Raw genomic sequence first — 21,580 nt, 5'->3', positions numbered from 1 at the left:
ATTGAATTCTGAATTTTACAGGTAGCCAATGGAGCGACGCTAACACTGGAGAGACGTGGTCTCTCCTGCTGATTCCTGTCAGTACTCGTGCTGCTGCATTCTGGATCAGCTGGAGCCTATTCAGCAAATTACTTGGACATCCTGCTAACAACACATTACAGTAATCCAGTCTAGAAGATACAAACGCATGAACTAGTTTTTCTGCATCACTCTGCGAGAGGATTTTCCTAATTTTTGCAATATTACGGAGATGGAAAAACGCTATTTTACAAACCTGATTAACATATGGTTTAAACGACAAATCCTGATCGAAAACAACACCAAGGTTTCTCACAGTTGCACTGGAAGCCATCGCAACACCAACTAAGATGTCAAAGGTTGGTTGGTACGAACCAATGTGACTCAGGAATGAATGAATGAAGTTGAATAAATTACGTTTTTATTGAATGTTTAGGCAACTTTCAGAGTCTGATATGGAGTCAGCTGCAGGTCCTGCAGGTCCAGAAAGAGTTTCTCCGGTGATGGACCGGGACTAAGACCGGTCTCTGCTCCTGCGGATGCAACACTCCGAGTTACAGCAACTTTGCTCTTTATTTCTCACGTTTGCACCTCGATAATCCCGTTGGAACAACTCGTCTTTATTTCTGCAGCGGAGGAATCAGATCGTGCTTCATGTTTTAAATATAAGTTTATATTGTTCATATTGCTTATGAGAGTGGTGATCGTGGACATCCACAATGTGTAGGACTCAAACGTGTACATTGGTCTCACAGCTGATGTTTTTTAAATTTGTTTTACTTGTTTTTGCAAGTTCCTTGTTAGGATGAGCAGTTTTTAATGGATAATTCTCTTCATTATCATATTCAAACATATGTATTTGAGGGAGGAGACAGGGCAGAGTGTTGCAGGGCGGAAACCTGCGTGGAAACGCACAGTTTTGAACATCTGAAATTTTTTTTGCGTACGCAAGAATTCCCTGCACGGATTCATGTTGAAATCCACGCACGTTTCAATCATGAGGCCCCAGGTCTCTAAAACTGAATAAAGACTAGGTTACTGCAGTTATCTGTCCTATAAAACTGTGGAGTGAGTATGTAGGTGAATGAGTGTGTATGTCTGTGTAACTGTATGTCTGCAAAGTGAAAAAAAGGTTTTACCTGAACTGCAACTACAGTGGAGGAGAGAGGGCACAACCACACCACCCGAGAGACCAGAAGCCGACAAGGAAGAAACCTGAACCCGGGTCACCAGCAGCCACACGGAGGACCAGAGAGGGTGGGAGGAAACCCCCGCCAGCAAGGCCCGCCCCCTCCCAGCGGCGACAGAGGGAAGCCCCGGGCGCAGTCCTCATGACCACGGGAGGAGGCAGCCAGGAAACCCACGGTGATGGATCAGGACCCAGCCGAGCACCAACCACCCGGCATGGGCCGATCGCGGGGCCAAGAGGTCCACACCCTCCAGGTCCACAACCCCCAGCCGGCAAGAGGCCAGCCTGCCTGGAGAGACAGGGCTCCACAGTCCCTGTTTTTTTGTAACTTTTTGTAACTTTTTAAGCTAACACGTGGTGTTTTATTTTTCCATATACATTTTACATATGAGTCCAGTGTCTTAAACCAAGAGGAAGGGGGCTTGAAGGGTATCATTGAAAAATGTATTTTTGGTAAAGCCATCATTTTGATGGTGGCCATTCTCCCCATGAGTGAAATTGGAAGAGAATTCCATTGGGTAAGATCATCCTCTATTTCTTTAGGAGCTGAACAATGATTTAGTTTTGATAAATCTGACAGCCTAGGGGAGATGTTTATGCCTAAATATTTGATAAGGTATTATCCATGATTTTGGAGAGCTAGCAAGATTTGAAAGTGGCACCTCCTCTAAGCCCCGCCCCCTCCTTCCCCTCCCGTCAGCGCTCCGTCCAAAGCCACGCCCCCACAAACTTTGGGGTCGAGTCGAGTTTTCCAGGACATTTTGGACAGCACATTTTCAACAAAACTACCCCATGTCTCATTCACCTGTAAGCAAGGCCGGTTTTAGGGGGGGCAGGGGTGGGCTGTGCCCACCCAAACGTGCATCCTGCCCACCGGCGTCTCCATCTCGGCGAGAGTGGAGAGCAGAGAGTGGAGAGCGGCTGGCGGTGCGCTGCAGGCTCTAGAGCCACGGCTACGCCGTAGGCTACGCCGTAGGCTACGCTTAGAGGGCTTAGAGGAGGTGCCACTTTCAAATCTTGCTAGCTCTCAAACATTGCATACTATAACTTTAACACTTGTGTAAATAAATTCTGATTAATTCTGATTCTGATTGAGAGACGTGGTTTGTGTTTATTGTATGCATATTTGTCACAGCTGCTGGTTACAAAGGTCTGTGCTTGGACTCCTTCCATCACTGTTGTTCTGTAACGCCCCCCCGGGCAACAGGCTGGCATGTATGGAATAACAGCTGCTTTGAGACTGATTTTGCTGTTTAGTTATTATTTCCTGATAAAGTCAGGTGGTGCCCCGTTTTAATTTATTCATTTTGATAAGTCATCTTCTTTATTAATTATTAATAACTATCATGAGACAATTATTAATAACTCTCCAATAACTGAACCAGCACCCCCTTTGTGGCACAAAAACAGTGACAAGAAAATGTATGTGGATTCCTTAAGATTTAATGTTTTTTTCATTAATTTGCTGTAAAGTGTGATGTGAACTATCAAAGTCACAATAACAAATAACAATTAAAGCTGCAAGCAGTGGTGAACCGGCCCTCGCACCCTTGTGCAGGTTCAGGCTGCAGTGGAAGCTTGTATGACTTGCATGTAGATTCTTCAGGCCTGGACATTTAGAAGATGACACCAGCCACGACTCTCTATATCAAACCATTCAAGTTATGGCAGAAAATAGGATCTATCAAATATCGACCAATCAGAAGAAGGGCCGGGGCTAATTCATGCCAATTAGATTAAATGTGGATCGAGACTACATTTTGATGTATAACACACCTGGGTGCACGTTACGGTTCGGGCCGTATTAACGGCCGAAGAAATGGCATACATTACGCCAAAATTACACGATTAATTCAAAATGTCTGACTTCCTGTTCGGTTTCGGCCATGGCGCCAAGAGAATTTTCTTGAAATTGCGACATGATACAGGTGTGTACCGATTTTCGTGCATGTACGTCAAACCGTATTGTGGGGCTTGGGGCACAAAGTTTTCTAGGGGGCGCTGTTGAGCCATTAGGCCACGCCCATTAATGTAAACCATTAAATATAACGTTTTTCAACAGGCCTGGCTTGCGTGCAAAATTTGGTGACTTTTGGGGCATGTTTAGGGGGAAAAAAGGCCCTCATTTCGTCGGAAGAATAAAAATAAAGAAATAGAAATTCCTACAGATACAATAGGGCCTTCGCACTGTAAGTGCTCGGGCCCTAATAATAATACATTTTATTTGTATAGCGCTTTTCTAGGCACTCAAAGACGCTTTACATTAGTAAAAATCATAAAATCAGTACACTCAACGACACTAAAGACACTTTACAGTAGTATAAATATCATAAAAGCAGTACACATAGGACAATTACATGACACAGGACATTGATCACACATTAAAAGCAGTTCTGTAAAGGTGAGTTTTGAGATGGGATTTAAATATTGGGAGGTCTGTACAGTCACGGATGTGTTTGGGGAGGGAGTTCCAGAGGGAGGAGCAGCGATGGAGAAGGCTCTGTCACCCCAGGTCCGGTGCTTGGTTCTGACTGGAGGGGACAGGAGGTTGGTAGTACCAGTTATAGTACCAGTAGTACCAGTTATAGTACCAGTTATAGTACCAGGTCCGTAGCTTGGTTCTGACTGGAGGGGACAGGAGGTTGGTAGTACCAGTTATAGTACCAGTTATAGTACCAGTAGTACCAGTTATAGTACCAGGTCCTGGTTGGTTCTGACTGGAGGGGACAGGAGGTTGGCATCAGAGGAGCCAACCTCTCTAATCAGGTAAGAAGTAAAACTTGTTGTCTGCAATAGAGACAGCACGTTAATGATACGTGGGATTGTTTTGAGCCCCATGGATGTTCTCCAATCAATGCAAACATTCAATTAATGTACGAAATCCAGATGTTTCACACAAACACAACCAAAATATATCTAGGTGTTAAAATTACATTTTCAGCACAACTTGTAATTAACTACTTTCATTATTTTAATTAAAGATTGAACAAACAACCAACATGGCAAAACAAATAGATTTACACAATAAAATAAAATGTAAAAACGTACAAGTGACTAATGTTATTCCCTATTAACTGCAGGAATTATGTGAAATAAGATCAACAAACATCAGTGATTCATATCTGTGGGTGGAGGTAAGACTGCACTTGTCTCCGTTTCTTCACCTGAAAGAGGAACAAACATCCTTCTCTACTCTTGGAGGCTTTAGTCCCCGTGTCCTTTGGTACCACAACCATCAAGAGCACCATGGACTCCCTGTAGTCCCGACTTCTGCCTTCTTCTGGTATGGGAAGAAATTATGTTTCATAGTTACAAAAATCAGCTACACCCACTAAATGTAACATTCAGGATAAATCCGGTACCTTATAGTAGTAGTAGAGGACAGAGGTGATTACCACCACACCCAGCAGCAAGACAACGGGTCTGAGGATCAAACTAGTCAGAGAGTCTGAAACACAATTACACAATCAACAGATTACTAAACTTTATGTGGTAATCAAGTTTATTAATTTGCCCTAAACCTGCTTTAATTATAGGTCTTTTATGTCAGATTATCTCATGGAAAGCACAAAGAAAGTATTGGCATGTCGTCCATCAGTCCTTACACTGAGTTCTTCTCTGAATACTGAGATTTAGAAAAAAAAGAGTGTTACCGTATTTTCCGCACTATAAGGCGCACCTAAAAGCCTTTAATTTTCTCAAAAACTGGCAGTGCGCCTTATAATGCAGTGCGCCTTATATATGATCATTACGGTAATTTCTGTTACTGTAGTCAGAGGGATTGTGGGTAATGTAGTTGGTGTTGCCGAAGTAATGGCGCTAAAAACGTCAGGAATCGTCACAGACGTTCAAGACAACAGCAGCGACGCTGACTCGCATAATGGAGACTTTGACGAGACGGAGCAAAGCTGGTTTTTATTTTGTTAAAGTTTGTCATACGGTACTTTTCTTCTTGTTTTTTTTTTTTTTTTGCATTTGCTGTAGGATTTTGTAGCATTTCCTGTAGCGCAGCTCCATCAGGTAGATACGTAACTCAACCCCAGCCACTATAGTACGGTATTTTACCATATATTTAGTGCGCTTTATAATGCAGTGCGTCTTATATATGGAAACCATTTTGAAATACGTCATTCATTGAAGGTGCGCCTTATAATGCGGAAAATACGGTATATAACCCTGAGTACAGATACATTAGTTGAGAACGATAAGGACAACCACAGGTTTTTTCTCCAAAACTGTATCCAGGCTGAGAAATGCTATGTCCAGACTAGCACAGTTTTACTTGAAAACAGGAGATGTATGTTTAATTTACACCTGGCATCCACAATGGTGGATGGATGGGTGGATGAATGGATGGATGTATGGATGGATGTATCCAGTACTGGAGTTGTACAAAAAAATCAGGGGGGATGGTGGATTTGATCATATGGGGACAGATAATTTGTGCTGATTACAAATAATATAATATATTACAAATAATAGCAGTGACCAAAACAGCTGCAGAAATACTGCAGGAATGACATAGCAGCAGTTAAATGCAGCCTTCTGTAAGCTTTAAATATCCACTGGGCTTACATCAAATACATCAAAACAACAATAAAAAACACTTTTCTGAACTTATCAATATGACTCTGTCCTTCACAGGATAAGTAACATGAATCACTGCAAAAACTCACAATCTTAACATAAATATTTGTCTAATTTCTCAGTTAAAATGTCTCATTTTAGTAAAAAAAATCTCATTACACTTAAAACAAGACTCATCACTGGAAAGAACAACAATTTTCACCTGTTTCAAGTAGATTTTCACTTGAAATAAGTAGAAAAGATTTTTTTGCTTGTAATAAGAAGATAAATCTTGTCCCACTGGCAGATTTTCCTACTTATTTCAAGTGAAAATTTACTTGAAACAGGTGAAAATTGTGAAATAAGTTATTTTTCTGGTGTTATTTTTCTGGTGATGACTCTAAATGTTGAAATAGCAGTAAAACCACATTCATTGATGAAATGACATAAGGGATGGAAAGGAGGGATGGCAGTTTTACAGGGAGGATGATTTGGACCGTTTTTATTTCAGGGGGGGATGCCATCCCCCCTCATCCCCCCTCAACTCCTGTACTGTCTGTATCCTTCCTTGATTCCCCCAATGTATATCATACTAGCAACATAGAAAGATAACAAACGGATTAACAGGGACAACAGGGAGACATAACAGCAAACAAATACCTACAGCCATAGGAGTGTAGGATTATTGCAGTAGTGAAACACTGGTGTGGAAGCTGACGAGTTTTATTTTAAACTGCATTCTAGAATGAATAAATGAGTATATAGAGGGAATGCGCATGACGTCACAGATGTGACTTCACAGCGGGTTACGCCCACTGAGTGTCAGAAAGACTGAGTGGCAGAAAGACTGAGTGTTAGAAAGACTGAGTGTTAGAAAGACTGAGTGACAGCATAGACTTTCAGTTTGAGCAGCTAGAAAACATCTCAAATAGGAAAGAGCTGTTCTCATAGATTTAGCAAGAAATCTGAGTTATCATTTTACAGACTGCCAAAAAATACGCTTAAGAGAGACAAATGGATCGCTGCAATTCACAGAAACAACTGGATTCCAGGCACCGAAACGTGGATTTGTGGTTCCCATTTTGTATCAGGTAATGTTGGATTTTTGGGTTGATAACGTTAAACGGTCAAATCATAAAGTTCGGTGTCCTCATCACTTTAATTTCTACAACAAATCCTGCCTTGAAGTCGGACCAAGCGTCAAGACTTCTGTAAGCCTTCAAGCTTTGCTTCGTGTATTTCCCCGGCGTAGAAATTAAGTACATATAAATATCAGGAAACTGGATTCGTGGCCAAATATTAATGTCCATGGACCACTGGTTCTTGGTAACTGTACCAAATATTAATGTCCATGGACCACTGGTTCTTGGGGTAACTGTACCAAATATTAATGTCCATGGACCACTGGTTCTTGGTAACTGTACCAAATATTAATGTCCATGGACCACTGGTTCTTGGGGTAACTGTACCAAATATTAATGTCCATGGACCACTGGTTCTTGGTAACTGTACCAAATATTAATGTCCATGGACCACTGGTTCTTGGTAACTGTACCAAATATTAATGTCCATGGACCACTGGTTCTTGGGGTAACTGTACCAAATATTAATGTCCATGGACCACTGGTTCTTGGTAACTGTACCAAATATTAATGTCCATGGACCACTGGTTCTTGGTAACTGTACCAAATATTAATGTCCATGGACCACTGGTTCTTGGTAACTATACCAAATATTAATGTCCATGGACCACTGGTTCTTGGGGTAACTGTACCAAATATTAATGTCCATGGACCACTGGTTCTTGGTAACTGTACCAAATATTAATGTCCATGGACCACTGGTTCTTGGGGTAACTGTACGGGTCACTGTCAAGTCCAACATTTTTCCACTCAGTGTGAGTAAGGGGGCTTGGTCCAGTGGGAAAGTGAGGTCAATGCATACCCTCTATACAGCTCACTGCTGTATTTTTATGTAATATAAAACCTGCTTGACTGTGTGAAGTTACCTGAGACTCTGAGACTGAGCGGTGGACCCATAGAGGAGAAGTTGTGGGAGAAAACTTGGACGTGGTAAACACAGCGGCAGTTTCCTTGGTGGGTGAGGTTTGCAGCAGAGAACAGGAAGAGGGCGGAGTGATTGACAGCTGGCAGGGTGCAGAGCTGTGTCACGGTGGGGGTGGTGAATATGAGCTGGAAAAAACCACCTTGGTACTGTGGCAAGATGGAGCAAATGATGCTGAAATCTGAACCTAAGAGCACCTGAGACCCCTGCGTCTGGGACTTGGAGACCCCGTCAGTGGAGGAAGAGAGAGATATATTTGGTTTAACCAGCAAATCTGTAAACAAAAACAGGAGATGCGAAAACGTTACGTTTTCTGTGCTGGTGTGGAACTCTAAGCGTGTTTGGCTTAGAGTACAAAAAACGTATTGAAAGAGGACGTATTATGGCATCTAATCCCTATTTTAAACAGGCCTTAAATGTCTTAAACCCAAGCTTTTGATTGTTTTTGTTAAATAAATTAGAAATTCAGCCTCTAAACCATGTCTTTATCTTCCCAGTCTCTAACCTCCTTCTCTATGCAGGATTCTGAGTGGGCGGGGCTATGATAATGAGGCTCTGTGCTGATTGGCTGCCTGAATAACGCGATACACCGCTACGAAAAAATGGCTGAAACTCCGGCCGGCGGAGTTACACCGTGTCATAACTGCATGCGATGCGAGCGAACGTCAGCGACAAAATCAATTCCATTGCTTTATTTTCTATTGGACTGTCCTAACTGGCCGCAGCGACGCAGCGACGTTTTGAGCTGAACATTTGTCGGACGCCCTGCTTCTATTTTCTTCCTGTCGCTCGCGTTGAAAGCCGGTTGAAAGCGCTGTAGGAAACAGTCACGGATGAGGAACGGCTGATCCAGTTAGTTGAAATGAGAAGTTATCTCTATGATTCCTCCTCATTTCACGATAAAAACCTCAATAAAGTGGCAGCTGCTGGAGGGAGATGGACAGAGAGCGTCCGATGTCACGCAGTACTACGTGATAGTCGGACGCTCGCATGCAGTTACACGGTTTTATAGTTGTGGGCGTGGTTTGCATTTTGGTTACATAACGAAAATGTGCAGAATCTTATTGGCTCGTAGATGCACATCACACTGGACGATCATCCGGGCGGCTGTACAGACACTGCAGAACTTGGTTTCTTTCCTCCTTCTCTGAGTTGGCAGGCTGAGGGGAGACCACTTTATATATGTTAAAGAAAGAAAAAACCTGTTTTTCATAATAGGTCCCCTTGAAACTATATCAAAGTGTGCATTTACATGGGAAGTTGAATTCCTCTTTAATTCAGAATTAAAATTAAATCCGATTTAAAATGAGTACAAATGACCATGTAAACACCTAATTCCGAATTAAAATGGCCATTCCGAATTAAACTTAATTCCGAAGTAAGTGGCTGGTTTATTCCGATTTTAAATCCAAATAGAATAATTCCACGATCATGTATAAACTCATTCCTCTTTAAATTAATTCTGGTCTTTCTTTCTGCTCGTTCCCTCGCCCGTCTGTCTCCTTGACGCTTATATTCCTGCTGGGCTGGTTTTCCAAACAAAGCTTCAAGATGCAGCACGCAGTAAACGGTGGTCAAGAGCAGAGATCATTTATTTAATAAATAGCTTGGAGGACCTGGAAATAATTACAAGAACAGATGGAAACAGGAAACATCAAAATTGTGAGCTTTTGAAAGTAAGTAAGTAAGTAACTTCCGCCCCCCTATCCAATCAGAACCTTCCCAACCCCCAGACCTTAAAGCTGGGCAGACACTGTGCGATTATCGGCTCGTTTTGATTTTCCAGTCGTGCGACTATTTTTTGGATCGGGACGGATTTTGACCCAATCGTTGCTCGTGCCTCGTGCAGTGTACGTGGGGTAACGACGAGAGATTAACACCTCACGACGAGAGAGTAACACCTCACGACGAGAGAGTAACGCCTCACGACGAGAGAGTAACACCTCACGACGAGAGATTAACACCTCACGACGAGAGAGTAACACCTCACGACGAGAGATTACCACCTCACGACGAGAGATTAACACCTCACGACGAGCTCCCGATCACAAATCGTGAGGTCGCAAGAAAATCAAGCGTGTTTGAAATCCTGATCGCTCCTCGTGAAGGAATCGCACAGTTGAAGCAGCTACGACCCGATTGGACTCATCCTTTCACAGAGAGCATGCACAATCTCTGATGTCACGTCAAAAACTATTATTTGTAGTTTAAGTGTTGCAAATTCACATTACAAATCATGTTTTAATAGCAGAAAAAAAGACTGCATTTCCCACGTATGGTGTGCGTCACCGCGTACCCTGCGCCGTAGACTCTGCGTTGGTGTAACGCAGAACCATAAATCAGCCTTCAGGGCAAAGCAGTCACAATCTGCCTCTGCAAACACGAGTCCCGGCCCAGGCACAGCCCCCCTGTTATTTATAACGCCTTATAAATGTTGCTATTTAACAGTGTGCGCTCTGCGCTGTTCTGAACACAAAAAGTGCTCATTTTGCTGGGACGCCGGGTCCCTCCGCCGAGACACAACTTTTGCGGTATGCGTTCATTGTTGTGTCTAAAAATGATGCGCAGTGCCCACCCAATCAGAAACAGTACAGATATTTTGGGATTTTTTTATATATATATAAAAATTAAATTATAAAAAAAATAAAGGATCCCCATAACCTTTGATTGGTTGGGCACAGCCCACCCCTGCCCCAAAACCGTCCTCGAGTTCCAGTACACAGAAGTCCGACGGGAGGATTATGATGGTATAGTGTGAGCAGACGGAGCATCAGAGCACCGGGACGTACAGTGTGAGACCATAAATCTTGGGCTGTGAACTTTTGAACTCCGCGATCTAGTCGTGCAGTGTGAGATGGGACAGTCTCAAATGATTTAAAATATCTCACAGTGTATGCCCAGCTTAAGAGGAATTGGAAAAAGCCGATCCAATGTGTTTTCCATGTAAACCTCAATTCGGAATTACTATTGCCATGTAAACTCAAAGGAAAATAGTTTAATTCGGAATGATTTAATTCCGAATTAAAAAACATCAAGTAACTGTGGCTGTAATCCAAAATAAACAGTCCAACAAAACATTGCAGTGGAATAAGGATTCTGGTAAAAGGTAAACATGTGATGGAAATGTTCAGTGTAGTTGAGTTACCTGAGCATATCACCTCAAGGCGGTAAAAGATTTCAGAGAAAACAGTCAGAGTTAGACACTGCTGCAGGGACGATGCTGAGTGCAGACAGGAGGACCTGATCCACCACACGGGTCTGTCTGTAGATTCACGTGTGCTCGATGACACCGCGGTACCACAGCCCAGCTGTGCACACACCACAGATGTGGAGCTCTGGTTCCAGACAGGATCCCAGTTGACCACTGGTCTCCACTCTCCTCGATAAAACATCTCCAGCGTCCCAGCGCAGCGGCTGTTCTCTCCCACCAACCTGACGTACTCTTGATGTGAGCAGAGCAGAGGTGTCTTCAGTATTCACATTCATTACTCAGGTAGAAGTATAAATACTAGAGTTTAAAAATACTCCTGTAGAAGTTGAAGTATCAACTCAAGTTTTTTACTCAAGTAAAAGTATAAAAGTACTGGTTTCAAAACTACTTAAAGTATAAAAGTAAAAGTAATGTAAGGGGGAAAAAAGCCATTAAGGACAAAAGCCATTGAAAATGAATGCATCTTAGTATAATGCAAATATATTAAAGAAGCATATATGTGTACTATTGAGCATTAACATGTGTTTCAGAGAGCAGCAGATATGATGACTAGTTGCCTATAAGTATTGTAATGGTGCAAAAAGTCAAACTTCATGTTCATGTTATCATTTATCCTAACCTTTATTGGAATGTACATCCAAGTTTAGTTGCAGGAATCTGAGGGAACGGATGTAAGAACAAAACTGGACAAGAACATCTGAAACAACCACAACCAAATTCACTCTATCCGGATGGAGCAATTTAACTGGATAGTTTTTATTAAAGGCCCAAATGAAATAGAGTAACGAGGCTGTTTTTAAAATGTAAGGAGTAAAAAGTACAGATAATTGCGTGAAAATGTAAGGAGTAAAAGTAAAAATTCGTCTGAAAAATAATTACTCCAGTGAAGTATAGATAACCAAAATTTCTACTTAAGTAAGATAACGAAGTATTTGTACTTTGTTACTTGACACCTCTGGACCAGAGACAGAAAAGTAATGAATAAAGGAAGCAGAGCCGTGAACAGCATGAAAGCTGCAGCTCCTCCTCTACCTGAGCAGGTGACATGAGCCGCTTTTCCAGGGTGGCAGGTTTTTACAGCAGAGCTGGTTCTGTTACAGTCCAGCAGAAATGACTCGTTGCCTCCACAGTGGAACTCTCTTCTCCACACCGGAGCTCCTGTTTCTCCGTAGACCGCCCCTCGGAGGACAGAAAGATCCCCACAGCTGAGCTCCTTACAGACCACCTCAGCATCCTGCCGGTCAAAGTCCTCTTCACACACTGAAGACCACACCTGGCTGGACTTCACCTCCAGTCTGCCTGAACACCGGTCAGGTCCCCCCACCAGCCTGACAGGGCCTGTGGATGCTGGAGAGAAGAGGAGGATGGAGAGATGATGGAAAGATTGGGAACCTCAAGAATTTATTTTATTACTGTATAAATACACCTGGAAACCAAGTAAAGTTCACACAAGCCTTTAACCCTTACTGTACTGTACTGTCTTTGGGTCAAAATGACCTAATTCTCCCTTCCTTCTTTCCTCCTGCTCTCTCCTTCCTTCTCCCTTCCTCTTTTCTCCCTTCCTTCCTTCTTCCCTTCTTCTTTACTCCTTTCCTTCCTTCTTTTTCCCTTCTTTCCTTCTTTTCTTCCTTCCTTCCTTCCTTCCTTCTTCCTTCCTTCCTTCCTTCCTTCCTTCCTTCCTTCCTTCCTTCCTTCCTTCCTTCCTTCCTTCCTTCCTTCCTTCCTTCCTTCCTTCCTTCCTTCCTTCCTTCCTTCCTTCCTTCCTTCCTTCCTTCCTTCCTTCCTTCCTTCCTTCCTTCCTTCCTTCCTTCCTCCATACTCTAGACTAAAATTCCAAATCAAGTAGGGTGGCACAGTAATATACCAAAAAAGTATCATAGCCACATTGATGTCGTATAAACAAAAAAATTGCAGGAAATGGAAAACTACTATTTTAAAAGCGCTGCACCTTCACTCTATAAATGCCAATAATATATTTGATCAATCAGATGGATTTTTACAACCTGGGATACTGATGTAGACACTAATTTGCATGGTGCATAGGGCTGTTTCAGCTTTTAAAAGACAAAGACATCAGCAGTTTTGGTTGATATATCACGTGTGAGATCACCGTCACAATTCCACCTACAACATCTCAGATCAAAGCTTTTCCTAATCTGGTAGAACACCGCGACTTACGTACTGGACGCTCTTACCCTCTGACGTGACCGGGCTCATGAAAATCACAAACCAACAACAACCAACTTTTTTGTCATCTTGTTGAAAATGGACAGTCTTGTTGAAAGTAAAAACCATAGAGATAAAGTTTGGAGACACAAAGACAAACCCCTCTTCTCCTTCGCGTTTCATTTCAATAATTCTACTACTGACAGTGAGGCATGGCCACTGACACCAAATATGTTACCTGAGCAGGTGATTTCCAGGACGAAAGGGTTTGACGCGCCCTTTAGCATCACACATTCCCCCATCATTGATTTAATCTCGATGCAGTGAGAACTGATCCACCACACAAGTTCTTCTTGATGCTCTCTTATTGCTGTTGTGACGGATGAACCACAGTCCAAACGTCCACATACGAAATCGGACACCTTCTGGTTCCATCCACGGTTTATATCAAACGCTGGTCTCCAGACTCCACTGTGTTTCACCTGTAGTTGACCGGTGCATCTATTGGCTCCGCCCACCAACTTCACATCAACAGGATCTGAGCAAACACATGATTTTGGTTAAAGACCAGGACTCAACCCTTGTGCTGTCTTCGGGTCAAGGAAGGAGGAATGGAAGAAGGGAGAAAAGAAGGAAGGAAGGAAGAATGAAAAGAAGGAAAGAAAGAAGGAAGGAAGGAAGAAAAGAAGGAAGTAAGGGAGGAAGAAAAGAAGTAAGGGAGAAAAGAAGGAAGGAAGGAAAGAAAGAAGGAAGGAAGGAAAGAAGGAAGGAAGGAAAGAAAGAAGGAAGGGAGAAAAGAAGGAAGGAAGGGAGAAAAGAAGGAAGGAAAAAAGGGAGGAAAGAAGGAAGGAAAGGAAAAAAGAAGGAAGGAAGGAAGGAAGGAAGGGAGAAAAGAAGGAAGGAAGGGAGAAAAGAAGGAAGGAATGGAGAAAAGAGGAAGGAAGGAAAGAAGGGAGGAAAGAAGGAAGGAAGGGAAAAAAGAATGAAGGAAGGGAGGAAAGAAGGAAGGAAGGGAAAAAAGAAGGAAGGAAGGAAGGAAGGAAGGAAGGAAGGAAGGAAGGAAGGAAGGAAGGAAGGAAGGAAGGAAGGAAGGAAGGAAGGAAGGAAGGATAAAAAGAGTGAAGGGAGAAAACAAGGAAAGAATGTACGAGGGGAGAAAAGAAGGAAGGAAGGGAGAAAAGAAAAAAGGAAAGGAGTAAAGAAGGAAGGGAGTAAAGAAGGGAGGAAGGGAGAAAGGAGGAAGGGAGAAGGAAGGAGAGAGCAGGAGGAAAGAAGGAACAGGAGAATTAGGTCATTTTGACCCAAAGACAGCACAAGGGTTAAAGGTAAGAAGATACAAACAGTGAAGCTGCAGTTGTACCTGAGCAGGTGAGTACCACAGCTTTACCAGGGGGGCAGGTGTTTCTTTTCAGTCCTGAGCTTTCACAGTCCAGAAGAGAAGACTCATGACCTTCACAGTGGAACGCTCTGCTCCACACTGGAGCCTCTTTTTCTCCATGGAGCGCCCCCTGGAGGTCTGACGGAGCTCCACAGCCGAGCTCCTTACAGACCACCTCAGCATCCTGCCGATCAAAGTCTTCTTCACACACTGAAGACCACACCTGGTTAGACTTCACCTCCAGTCTGCCTGAGCACCAGTTAGACCCGTTCACGAGCCTGACTGAGTCTGGAACCAGAGAAAAAGAAAATAGCAACACTTTGACTGCCAATCGACCAGTTAGGAGTGACGTTATCACTTAACCCTTGTACTGTCTTTGGGTCAAAATGACCTAATTCTCCTTCCTTCTTTCCTCCTGCTCTCTCCTTCCTTCTCCCTTCCTCTTGTCTCCCTTCCTTCCTTCTTCCCTTCCTTTTTTCTCCCTTCCTTCCTTCTTCCCTTCCTCTTTTCTCCCTTCCTTTTTCCTTCCTTCCTTCCTTCCTTCCTTCCTTCCTTCCTTCCTTCCTTCCTTCCTTCCTTCCTTCCTTCCTTCCTTCCTTCCTTCCTTCCTTCCTTCCTTCCTTCCTTCTTTTCTCCCTTCCTTCTTTCTTCCCTTCTTTTCATTCTTCCTCCCTTCCTTCTTTCCTCCCTTCCTCTCTTCCTCCTTCCTTGACCCGAAGACAGCACAAGGGTTAACTAGTATTCAGGGTTCTTACAGAACTACATGTGTGTTCTGTACAGCTGAAAAGGTGGAAGATGTGTTGGATAGAGAAACATTTAGAACACCCCTCCCCCTCCCCCCACAAAAAAACAAACAAAAAAACAATTACTCCTGCACACATTTCCACTTCCTGCTGAATCTTTATTTCTAACATTTTGATACATGCGACTTTCCTGAGGTAAATATGTGCAGAACCTCCTGTTTGCAGAAACACATACATCCATTTCCAATAAGCCAATTGTCTGACTCCTGACTCCACTTCAAAATATAACAAAATATAAATTGTGGACATCAAGTTGTTTATTCAAAGCTGCAGGTCAGACTACACAGCTTCCTTTGAGGCAATGTTTTATCCCTGTAAATGTAACTACCGCATATCAATCAAAAGGATACAACGAAACGTTTGTTTAAAGCAGCACTATGTAACTTTTCCACCTTAATCTAATATTTCATCATCATCATTGTGATGGAACATCAACTTCCAACAGGTTTAATGAACCTCTGTCATGGTCTGAGGGGTCTGTATCGCCTTCACTGGCACTATGTAACTTTGAGGAGCATGGTAGGAACCCTGCCACACTAAAAAACTACACATTTTTACGGCTTTGACTGCTTTACGGCATACGTCACTTCCCCCTCCTTCCCCATTCGTAGTCGATACAAAGCTGGGCGGGGCGTGGAGCGCAGAGCTCAGCAGAAGCTGGTATCATGGCTGAAGCAGCGGAAAAAACGAAGAAAATAAAAGTTTTATCGGAGGAGGCGAAAAAAAGAAAGCGGGAGAGTAACAAGCTAAATGCCCGGACAAGAATAAACATTGGCCCGGCGTTCACTCGCTGGCGTGAGCTGAAAGACGAGGAGGGATGTCCGACAAGAGAGACAGAATTGTTATGATACAAATGTAAATGTAGAGTTCTATGTTCAATAAGAATCAACATTAGAATGTTTTGACATACAGGGGATTTGTCTTGGGTTCTAGTATTTTTCCTGAGAACTGTAAAATTGTGCAGGGCTGATCTGCAAAATATAAGGAATGGGCATTCAGTTATTCACAGGTTATAAAGTATTTTTTTATTTTGTCAGTAAGTATGTTGGACTACTAATTTATGATGAAGTCCCTCTAAAAAACGTTTGTAGTTTGGGGCGCATTATCTGGCTGAAACAGGACGGGGGGGGCGGGGGTGACTTCACTAATAAAACCAAGTTGAACTTAGTGATTTTCAAAAATCGTCCTGGTGATCGTCATATTATATTGTTTAGCCAAAAATAGATACATCACCTCTTCGCTATCCATCCTGCAAATGACCGCTGAAAACAGAAAAGTAGTTTTGAAAGTCCGTCCCGTCTTATTTCATTCACTATCAAAACAAATGCAGTGACGGGGACAGGAGTTTTCCGGCAGTACGCGCTGGTGCTCATGGGAAATGTAGTGTTCTTTCTGGTAAAGCACTACCACTTTTGTCCAAAGGAGCCGCCAAACTCAACAAAAGCTGAAAGTTACATTGTGCTGCTTTAAGAATGTGATGCTGAGGACACATTCCTGTGACGTTCACGTTTGCCAGATGATTGCTGCTGTTTGTGTTTTCCTGTCGTGTGCTTTCAGGATGTTTGATTGGCTGCGTTCTTGACTCCTCACGCATTTGTACTATTTGTTTCTTTTTAATCAACAATACAAATTCAGTCACTCCAAGGATGAGTCCGATAATATTGCAGTTTTACCTGAGCAGGTTATCTCTATTGAATCAGAGGAATACTTGTGCCTGGTAAAACATTTGGTGAAAGTGGGGTCATCACAGTTGGGTCTGAATGTCCAGATGATTCTCTGAGAGGTTTTCATTCTTTTAGTTGAAATGGGGGAGCCACAGTTCAGCTGTCGACACACTTCACCTGAAAACCGAAGTTTCCAATAATCTGTAAACACTGGTTTCCATTCCCCCCACTGTTTCATCTCCAGTGTGCCACCACACCGGCTGGACCCTCCAACCAATCTGACATCTTCAGGTCCTGGATAAAGAAACAGACACGAAACCTTTATCAAATTCCTTCTGAACAGGAAAGAACAACCTGATCTCACAAAAATCTGTGAAATGCCCACGACCTCTCACCACTATTTTCCGTGGTACCAACAAGGAAAGTGGTATAATTCCGTGTGAGCACCACGGATATTGTACCATGCAAAGTCAATAGGATCCGTGGTCGTGATATATACACGGATTATGACATTATTATTATTTATATATTATTCTTTGTTATAGTGGCTAGATTATGCGTTTTTGTCGCGCAAGGTACTGTTTGTTAAAGTGCGGGTATACTTCTGCGTCACACACACGCAGAGCACACGGCGCACCCGTGACGTCGTCACGAATCCTTCGGACTTCTCCGTCTCTCCATTTGGTCGCGGTGCAGTACCCCCCGCGGCCACTAGTTAGCGATCTTTTTCTGAATGGTTTATCCGACTTTTTCCGGTCACAGTAAATCAAAGAAATAAGGACAACTATTGTGCAAAAAACAAAAACAAAAAAAATCACATATAAACGAAGAAAAGAGCCCTGGAAGTTCACTACTGCTTCAAACCGGAAACCGGAAATGCTTCGCTTTCAAACGAACCAATCACAGCCCTCTCGGTCTGCGTGTGGTCGGCGTCTCCTCGACGCGTAGTTACAATTTTCAGGAGGTGCACGTCACTGACGGCGCATGTGACGGCGTGTCCTCTGCGTGTACAAAAACCACACGCCGTAGACACGGCGTCGTTTTGACGCAGAACCATAATTCAGCCTTTACTGTCAGTTTGTAAAAACATGTTTTTAATGCTGTTTTAGCAGTGTTTTATTGAGGTTTTAATGGGGCACCATGGATATAATACTATGCAAAGTCAATGGGATCCGTGGTCGTGATATATACACAAATTATTACATTATTATTATTTATATATTATTCTTTGTTATAGTGGCTCAATTATGCGTTTATGTCGCACAAGGTACTGTTTTTACTGTCAGTTTGTAAAAACATGTTTTTAACGCTGTTTTAGCAGTGTTTTATTGAGGTTTTAATGGGAGCACCACGGATATAGTACTATGCAAATCAATAGATACCGTTGTCGTGATATATACACGGATATGACATTATTATTATCTATATATTATTCTTTGTTATAGTGGCTAAATTATGCATTTTTGTCGCGCAAGGTACTGTTTTTACTGTCAGTTTGTAAAAGCACATTTTTAACGCTGTTTTAGCAGTGTTTTATTGAGGTTTTAATGGGAGCACCACGGATATTGTACAATGCAAATCAATAGATACCGTTGTCGTGATATATACACGGATATGACATTATTATTATCTATATATTATTCTTTGTTTTAGTGGCTAAATTATGAGTTTTTGTTGCGCAAGGTACTGTTTGTTACTGTCAGTTTGTAAAAGCATGTTTTTAACACTGTTTTAGCAGTGTTTTATTGAGGTTTTAATGGGAGCACCACGGATATAGTACTATGCGAAGTCAATGGGATCTGTCACCCGATTTGACTGCTGTCATACCATTGAATGAAGGACAAAACGATAACAATCATCCCATAGATATGGGCCAGTAGGGCCCTACTCTACCTACTAGTAGGCGCAGGAGGCTGTTATCGCCCCTTTCTATGGCTAACCCCATGTTATTAATGCTCAGTAGGCACAGAAGTTTTGTTATGAAGCTCATACCTCACCTCCCTTTTTTATGTATTTAGCTAGAATTTTAAAACCTGAACAATAGAATTCAACGTAAAATGCCGTATCTTGTGCATTAAAAACAATACTTTTTGGAACATAGTGTAGCGACCACAGATAAGATAAGGCCTTGCCCTTCCTCCACACATCAGCATTTGGCCGACTGGTTATTGCAGTTGACTGTGGTCTGGGAGACTGTGGTTCGAGACACGCTCTGGGCACGACTTGTTCGCCACAGTATTTTCCTCATTGTGGCATGGTTTTCTTTTAATATCTTTAACATTTCTAAACACAAAAACACGAAAGTGTCCTTGATAATTCAATAATACAATAGGTTCATGTTAAGGACATCCGTTTTAATTAGTTCTCCTTCGATTATGACATGTTATTAATGCTCAGTAGGCACAGGAGGTTTGTTATGTATTGTTATGAGGCCTATTTCGTGTCTATTTTTGCACAGTTCACTAACGCTTTGAGCTAGGAGGCTGAAATTCTAGACTCTGTATCAGGAGGTGACTTTCATCCACTGTGCGGAGTTTCAGATCTGTTTGACCTTCGCAAGTGTCAAAGGTCATTTTGACACTTCCGCGTCTGTTGCTTTTCGGGCCTGCAAAGACTATTTTGTGTTTTTTTTTTGCATAGTTCACAAACGCTTTGAGCTAGGAGGCTGAAATTCTAGACTCTGTATCAGGAAGGGACTTTCATCCACTGTGCGGAGTTTCAGATCTGTGTGACCTTCGGAAGTGTCAAAGGTCACCGCGTCTGTTGCTTTTCGGCCTGCGAAGACTATTTCGTGTCTTTTTTTGCATAGTTCACTAACGCTTTGACCCCTCCTTGAACCGCCACCTTACTGTGGTGGAGGGGTTTGTGTGCCCGAGTGATCCTAGGAGCTATGTTGTCGGGGGCACTTTCGCCCCTGGTAGGGACTCCCATGGCAAACAGGTCCTGGGTGACGGGCCAGACTAAGAGCGGTTCACAAGCCTTTCATGATGACAAACAAATCAAGGACCGTTACGTCGCCCGGATCGGCGTCACCGGGGCCCCGCCCTGGAGCCAGGCCTGGGGTTGGGGCTCGTAGGCGAGCGCCTGGTGGCCGGGTCTTTGCCCGTGGGACCCGGCCGGGCTCAGCCCGAAACGGCGACGCGGGTCCGCCTTCCAGTAGGCCCACCACCCGCAGGAAGGACCATGGCAGGCCGGTGCATTGTGGGCTGGGTAGCAGTCGTGGCGGGGTGCCTCGACGACCCAATCCCTGGACATCAACCCTCACAGTGGGGACATGGAATGTCACCTCGCTGGGGGGGAAGGAGCCGGAGCTTGTGCGTGAGGTTGAGAGATACCGGCTAGAGATAGTCGGGCTCACCTCCACACATAGCTTGGGCTCTGGAACCCAGCTCCTTGAAGGGGGCTGGACCCTCCACTACTCTGGAGTTGCCCAGGGTGAGAGGCGGCGGGCTGGTGTGGGCTTGGTTATAGCCCCCCAGCTCAGCCGCCATGTGTTGGAGTTCACCCCGGTGAACGAGAGGGTCGCTTCCCTGCGCCTTCGGGTCGGGGATAGGTCTCTCACTGTTGTTTGTGCCTACGGGCCGAACAGCAGTGGGGAGTACCCGGCCTTCTTGGAGTCCCTGGGAGGTGTACTTGATAGTGCTCCAACTGGGGACTCCATTGTTCTACTGGGGGACTTCAACGCTCACGTGGGCAATGACAGTGATACCTGGAGAGGCGTGATTGGGAGGAACGGCCTCCCCGATCTGAACCCGAGCGGTGTTTTGTTGTTGGACTTCTGTGCGAGTCACAGTTTGTCCATCACGAACACCATGTTCAGGCATAAGGGTGTCCATCAGTGCACGTGGCACCAGGACACCCTAGGTCGGAGGTCAATGATCGACTTTGTTGTCGTTTCATCTGACCTTCGGCCGCATGTCTTGGACACTCGGGTGAAGAGAGGGGCTGAGCTGTCAACTGATCACCACCTGGTGGTGAGTTGGATGCGCTGGCGGAGGAGGAGGTTGGACAGACCGGGCAGACCCAAACGGATTGTGAGGGTCTGTTGGGAACGTCTGGCTGAGCCCTCTGTCAGGGACATCTTCAACTCCCACCTCCGGGAGAGCTTCTCTCGGATCCCGGGGGAGGCGGGGGACATCGAGTCCGAGTGGACCATGTTCTCTGCCTCCATTGACAACGCGGCGGCTCGAAGCTGTGGACGCAAGGTCTCCGGTGCCTGTCGTGGCGGCAATCCTAGAACCCGGTGGTGGACACCGGAAGTACAGGATGCCGTCAGACTGAAGAAGGAGTCCTACCGGGCTATGTTGGCCGGTGGGACTCCTGACGCAGTAGATAGGTACCGGCAGGCCAAGCGGGCCGCGGCTCGGGCAGTCTTGGAGGCAAAAACTCGGGTCTGGGAGGAGTTCGGGGAGGCCATGGAGGAGGACTTTCGGTCGGCCTCGAGGAAATTCTGGAGGAGGGAAGGGGGAAGCAGTACTCTGCCGGCACCATTTATGGTGCTGGTGGGGAGCTGTTGACCTC

At 44.0% G+C, this 21,580-nt stretch overlaps 1 protein-coding gene across 1 annotated transcript in view; it reads right to left on the bottom strand.

Moving 5' to 3' along the window:
• LOC133442195 (scavenger receptor cysteine-rich type 1 protein M160-like) overlaps positions 1 to 21,580 on the bottom strand; it is a 35,165-nt gene that overhangs the window by 6,208 nt on the left and 7,377 nt on the right. Inside the window, exons 5-12 of the mRNA XM_061720143.1 lie at positions 17,069 to 17,353; positions 14,575 to 14,880; positions 13,453 to 13,752; positions 12,081 to 12,395; positions 10,983 to 11,279; positions 7,782 to 8,111; positions 4,372 to 4,487; positions 3,905 to 3,994 (exon numbers count right to left, since the gene is read on the bottom strand). Coding sequence (XP_061576127.1) covers positions 3,905 to 3,994; positions 4,372 to 4,487; positions 7,782 to 8,111; positions 10,983 to 11,279; positions 12,081 to 12,395; positions 13,453 to 13,752; positions 14,575 to 14,880; positions 17,069 to 17,353 — 2,039 coding nt within the window. The remainder of the gene's footprint in view (positions 1 to 3,904; positions 3,995 to 4,371; positions 4,488 to 7,781; positions 8,112 to 10,982; positions 11,280 to 12,080; positions 12,396 to 13,452; positions 13,753 to 14,574; positions 14,881 to 17,068; positions 17,354 to 21,580) is intronic.

Source organism: Cololabis saira, chromosome 4 (assembly GCF_033807715.1).
Source record: "Cololabis saira isolate AMF1-May2022 chromosome 4, fColSai1.1, whole genome shotgun sequence".
Lineage (NCBI taxonomy): Eukaryota > Metazoa > Chordata > Actinopteri > Beloniformes > Belonidae > Cololabis > Cololabis saira.
The sequence above is the reverse complement of the archived record's forward strand: the minus strand, read 5'-3'. Positions and strand labels throughout refer to the sequence as shown.